Source organism: Mytilus trossulus, chromosome 13 (genome assembly GCF_036588685.1).
Source record: "Mytilus trossulus isolate FHL-02 chromosome 13, PNRI_Mtr1.1.1.hap1, whole genome shotgun sequence".
Taxonomy (NCBI): domain Eukaryota; kingdom Metazoa; phylum Mollusca; class Bivalvia; order Mytilida; family Mytilidae; genus Mytilus; species Mytilus trossulus.
In genome coordinates, this window is record NC_086385.1 from 40,152,490 (window position 1) to 40,158,762 (window position 6,273).

The 6,273-nt window shown below is 31.8% G+C and overlaps 1 protein-coding gene across 1 annotated transcript; it reads right to left on the reverse strand.

Moving 5' to 3' along the window:
- Window positions 1-993: 993 nt before the first annotated feature.
- Window positions 994-5,568, reverse strand: LOC134694374 (uncharacterized). Its single transcript, XM_063555378.1, has 3 exons — window positions 4,317-5,568; window positions 3,325-3,467; window positions 994-1,449 (listed from the first exon to the last, which is right to left on the reverse strand). The coding sequence occupies exons 1-3, from the start codon at window positions 5,566-5,568 to the stop codon at window positions 1,075-1,077; spliced, it is 1,770 nt and encodes a 589-aa protein (XP_063411448.1). The 3' UTR covers window positions 994-1,074.
- Window positions 5,569-6,273: the final 705 nt, after the last annotated feature.

Genomic DNA, 6,273 nt, shown 5'->3' on the forward strand with positions numbered 1-6,273 from the left:
CACGTCTTAAATCATCAAAAAACGATAATTTAAGCTCATATCAATTAAAACAAAAACGGTTCATAAAATGGTTTAAACCTAAGTTATAACATATATCTACAATTTATCAGTTACACACGCTTTCGCGATCGAATTTTAACATGATAAGGGTAAGATCGATAAACACCATTCCAAACTCTAACTTTGTAATTGGTCAAAGCTTAATCTCAACTGTTTCATATGACCATGATGGCGAGAATAAGAAACTTGAGATTTTATTAAGCAAAAATCGATTATTATAATAGTATTTGAGCCCCATAATGGAATGTCTTTTGATATATGAACCATGTTAACTTTCATTTTACGAACAATTTACAGAGTCAGAAGTAGGCTTCTGTTTTTTCAGGAAAGATTTGTTGATACGTCGTTATTGACGATCGCAAAAGGTAATGCTATACAAAATCGTTATTTTTTTTCAAGAAAAATATCCCACTACTTCCTGTTTTAAAAGAAACTGTTCAATCATTTTGGTCTATACAAAAAGTTGTTCATTTCTTCTCGGAATTACGTTTGTAAATATAGATTATTACATTGATACAAGTGGATTATCGGATTTATCCAATCGAGATAGTTAAATTATCAATTTTAAAGTCCGAGCCGCCTCGGCGAGGACTTTAAAATTGATAATTTAACTATCGAGATTGGATAAATCCGATAATCCACGCGTTACTATGTAATAATTTGTTTCTCTAATGATTATAAAAAAATCCAATTTGAAAAACAAAATTTTCCTTCAATGGCCTCACATTCCTGATTTCTACGTCATACATCAACGAAATTGATGCGCAAACACGTCATTTAGGCATTTTGGGGATAAATGAGTATTAGTATAAATTAAAGAACATCTTTTAAACATAGAACTTTAATAAGTTGAAACAAAAATTCATATATATAATAGTAGATAACGTTACAATCATATATCTAGCTAGAACTATTTTTTGCGTAGTTCTCGAGATTACAATTACGCATGTTGTAAATTTCAAAATCACATCGACACATGTTCAATGGCAGAATTCGACAAATTGAAACTGAGCTTTATTCCTGGGAACTGTCACTCTCTATAAAGTAACGACGGCGTTTGGTTATTTGAGGCGACGGTGACAACGACGGTAAGTTTGACATATTAATGTTAAATGTCCCTCCATATATTGGTCCTCCAAATAGACAACTTAGACCTGTTGCAGTTGGCGCGCTCGCTAAATTTCCAAAGGAAACTTGATTTTCTGAAACCGCTGTTTTATGTACATTCTGCCCAACCAGGTTATTGTTAATTGTAACCGTTCTTGTAGTCTGCGATGATTGCATATTTTCACTTTTATCCGCCAAGATGGTCCTCGAAATTTCCTGATGTTTCTTTGAATTTAGCTTGGAATAGGTGGAAATACTCTGGATATTTTTGTGTCCAGATATCTGAAAGAAATAAGATAATCATTAAAGGACAAATATTGAAGGTTCTGTACTTGAAAAGGTTTGATTTGTGTTCTTGTCAAATAAAAAGCATTCAGCAAGTCCCCCCCCCCCCACAAAGTTATAGGGCACATTCCAAATCTACATCATCAGAGACATGTAAATATTATAGTTTATGAATTATATTGTATAAAATGTCTCTGATATCGTACAGGAAACTAGAAGCATGTAGGTGAGTGTGTTTTATTGTTCGATATTTGTCATATCTTTTTTTTTGGTAAATACACCTTATCGCTATTAGTCTACTCAGCCGGCCGACCTGGTCGCTTTACCTTTTGACGCATACAACAATTGCTTTTCCATTGTGACTTCAGATATGTAACGATTATCAGGTTATCTGCATGCAAATATCGTAAAATATCAGCTGGGAGACATAATATGAAGCTTTTTGTCTAGCGAGCGTAGCGAACGAGATTAAAAAGCCTTCATATAATGTCAAGCAGCTGATATTTTACTATAGCAATGTGCAGATAATCTGATAATCGATTTATCTGTCTATATTTGCGTGTTTCGGAAGTGTTTTCTTTGTTTCAAAAGCACACAAAAGATGACTTTATAAGTTCGGGTCAAAGTTATCAACGTCGGTTCAAATATTATGACGTCGCTGATATGTCCGGGTCAAAGTTATTAAAGCCAGGTCAACGTATTTGATGTCATAAGGACATGATACGGAATAATATTAAGAGCTGAACAGAGCAATATAGACAGTGGGACGACCGATAATTTGTTTTATGACGTCAAAATTTTACGGAAACCTGTGTGATATACAGTAATGACAGACAAATAAGGTGTATTGTTTTTAATATAAATAAGGCCACAATTTTTCAATTGAATCTTTGCATATTTTTTATGTCTGGACCATTTTTTAAATAATGGTAGGCTGTATGGTTTTGATTCTTCTCATCATTGGAGGCTGTCCGATTGACTATACATGTATATAGATTCTTACATTGATACCAGTGAATTATTGGATTTATCCAATTGAGATAGTTAAATTATTGAATTTTAAAGTCGAAGTCTTGGATTACTTTCTCGTTGATATCATACCACATCCCTTTATATTTTTTCATCCTGCTAACAGCCTATTATTGTACAAGTAATGGGTACACAGATAAATTTTTGCAATATTTACAACACAGACAAATAAAGTTCTGTTTGTGTTGCCAGCTTTCAAAAGGACCATGTCAATCAAGCAGTAATATGGATATTTTTTGTGGGCAACAGTGTATTTTGGGGTTCTCAAGGCCCCGTTTCGTTTCAATTTTTTTTTCCAGAGGCGATGAATTGGATTCAATCAATTAAGGCTCAAGTACTTGTCAATTAACATTAAGGATAAAAACCATATCTGCACATGTATTTATACTTTGCTGCAAAACGATGGAAAAGTTTAACCGATGGAAAAGTTTAACCGTTTAACCGTCCTTGTCTTTTTGTCTGTTTTTAAAATGGTATAAATACATTTTATATTTACCAACAATGTACATGATGTACATTTGTATTGTAGATATTTCATGTATTTATGTTACTGAATTTTATTGTATATTGATGTGTAGAAATATTAACTAACTTCAATTTAATTTTTATAAATATTAAAGAAATATTTCTTAGATAATAAAAGAAAAAAAAGGGTGTTCCTGTCTGGTATGTCATATTGTGCTGCGCGTTTTATTTACATGCCAGTACAAATGATGTGCTGTTTTGGAGCACTTGCTTTCATCAGAATTTTAACAAGCTCTACATTGTACATCAGAGAATTTGCAGTTGTACATTTTATACATGTATTATATCATATCATAGACATATATATTAAGTATTAACCTGTTTAATGTGATTATGCTCAAATCCTGCGTCGTCAAGTTTTTGTAGCATAAATCTTCTTGCAGAATGGTTTGTAAGGCGTCTATTGCCTGAGTCATTTTCACTTTCATCATTGACCTCGTCTTCTTTACTTTGAATTATCCCTATTATACATGTATGAACAAAAACAATTAAAAATTTGAAACAAATACATGTTCTATACATGTACAAAATGTACATGTACTTAAATTGTTTTATTCATTACCTTAACCTTTTTGTTGATATTTTTAACTGATTGTTTTTGAAATTAAAAAGTTAACAGACTTTATATGATATCCTGCTTCTGTTTAGCTGAGAACAATTTTTTTGCTTTTTAAAATGTGATAACTGTTTTATTAATAGATAACAGTACTTTAGTCATGTTAATTTATTTAAATTTTATTTATTAAACAGTCTGATACATGTACATGTAATGAATAAAATGAATATCTAAAGTCTAAAGTGTGCAGATATATGCAAGATATGTAGATTATTTGTCAATATGGTGTGTGAACTCATTTTTTTATTGGTGAAAATTCAATACATGTATTATAAAGTTTATTTTTTTATGTATCTATTGTGACGTCATAAAAAGAGAAAACCATATATAGAAAGTACACTTATTTTTACAGAATGTAAAAGAAATATAGATTGTATCTGTGAGTTATGTCACAAAATATCATTTCATAAACAGATTCCACCAGATAATGTTGTTAATATATGTTAATAAATACATGTTTGATAATTCTTCACTCTCGACAGTTAAATTTTAAATATTTTAAACACTCTACAAGCCTCATGTTTTAAATTTTAAAATTTTACTGTCTTGAGTGAATAAATATTTTATCGAACTCAATGTAGTGGTAGATTCAATATATAATTTGTATGTAAAGTAGGTAAATTCAGTATAATACATGTACATGCAGTATAAATATAAAATGACCAGTTTTATACATGAATGCAAAGAAATTTACCTGCAGCAGTTGCCATCTTTTTCATAAATTTTCCTAATTTGTTGATGCCTATGGGTTGGCTCTTGTACCAAAGGCCAGTTTTCTCTCTATTTATATTTTCTTGAATATAAAAGGGATCACTTGGATTTGAATACTTGAGTGGGCGTTTTGATTTATACAGTTTATATGCATGTACAGGACATTTTAACTTGTTTTCTAGATTTGCCCATGCCATTTGCGGGATGTCTCTCTGGTCTCTTAGACTTTTGCCTGTTCTGGTCTTTGTGTTTCTTTCGTTCATTTGGAGATATTCTAGTCCGGACGAAGTGTCCCTAACAATTTTGACATCACCCCATGTCATTTGGTGGTGTTCTGTGACTCCCCTTAGACCAAAATATATAGTGTTAAAAAACCATACGGTGTGTAGAAGTGTTGTAGGATTGTCATCTCCAATTTCTCCCGACTGAAATAGCTTCTCGATATCCTCATCACAAAGTGTCTCTGCCTTTTTATGACCGTTTCCTTTTCCCAATTTTTTAAGTTCCACTTGTTTTACTGTCAGGACATCTTTGACTTTGGAAAACTCTGCACTTTTACTAATTTGGTAGCCATAGTTATGGTGTCTTAAATATCTATCAAAACTGCAGAGCATACATGTACCTTTAAGGGATGCTGGTTCATATTGGTTTCCATCATCTTTTCGTACGGATATGAGGAATTGACATAAAATTTGGTTTAATTCATGGGGTGGGATTGAATATATTTCTCTTGTTTCCAATTTTGTAATCAAGAATTGCTGTAATGATTGTATGTCACTTTGTGTTTTTCTAGCAGTATTCTTATTTTCCTGGTCTAGTACAAATGTGTCAATACAGTCTTCAGGAATGGTCACAAATTGTCTTTTTTTGGTTTTGGAAGACAGTTTAGGGAGGGTCAAATCTTTGTTAGATTCATGTATAGGTTCAGCTAAATACATAAAATCACTATCACTGAACTCATCAGTGTGGCAAGGGTCTTTTGCTGGAGCTAGAGATGACATTTTCTGTTTAGTGTTAGTTTTTGTTACAATTATTTCTGGTTCAATGTTTTGAACACCGTCTTCTATAATATCAAAACGATATCTGGCCTCTGTGACAACTTTCCCAGAATCAAGTTTAATTTCCCAAAGTGGGAAATCAAAATTTATAGTTTTTCTTAAAATTATCCATTTAATCCCGCCTACAAGCTTTACTCTAGCCCCGATATGCGGGTCATTGTTGATCTCTGAAGCCATATTTGTTTTTATTGTTGAAGCAGACGATTTCGCGAGTTTGTTTATATGTTGCTATGTTGTTATTGATAAATTCCGAGAAATCCGAACGGAAAAGTAGTCCCGGCGGGTTGTGACCTTTAGCTTAACCAATCATCTGCTGAGATCACCGGCAACCACACGTTGATTAAATTTTTTTATACAACGGGTGCAGAAAGGTATAAATTCTCGAAGAATTAGAGAAAATAGATTTACAACATAAAAAACAATAATCGATACCACGGATATGATTTTATATGAATCCTTGAAAATTGTTTGTTTCTATAGTTACATAAACGGTGCCAATTCCAATGCACCAGACACAATCTTGGTTTCTATAAGATTGTGTGATTACCATGATTATTTGAAAAAAAAAAAAAAAAAAAAACATAAATTGAAAATTGTCACTGAACCAAAACCGATAATTAGATAAATTCATTAACTAAAAGCATTTTTTTTTCAATTTAAATTTTATAAGACTCATTTCAGTTACTGGCCAAATATTTGTCCTCCAAAGAAAAGTCTGATATTTGAAAGTAAGACTATTACATAAAAATATCAATGTCAGATCATCAGATTGTATAAAATTCAAACCTACGTTCGGTGAAAACGTATGAATTTGTTATGCCTTCAAATGATACAAATTGATAAAAGACATATTAAACATCTCTTTGTAATCGAATCGCAGAG

Bases quoted from the DNA above. Each gene is read 5' to 3' on its own strand.
- LOC134694374 (XM_063555378.1), bottom strand. From the start codon at position 5,568: ATGGCTTCAGAGATCAACAATGACCCGCATATCGGGGCTAGAGTAAAG. The intron at 3,468-4,316 runs GTAAATTTCTTT...CATGTATAATAG, and splicing joins AAAGATGGCAACTGCTGCAG to GGATAATTCAAAGTAAAGAA. The intron at 1,450-3,324 runs GTTAATACTTAA...TATTTCTTTCAG, and splicing joins AGCATAATCACATTAAACAG to ATATCTGGACACAAAAATAT.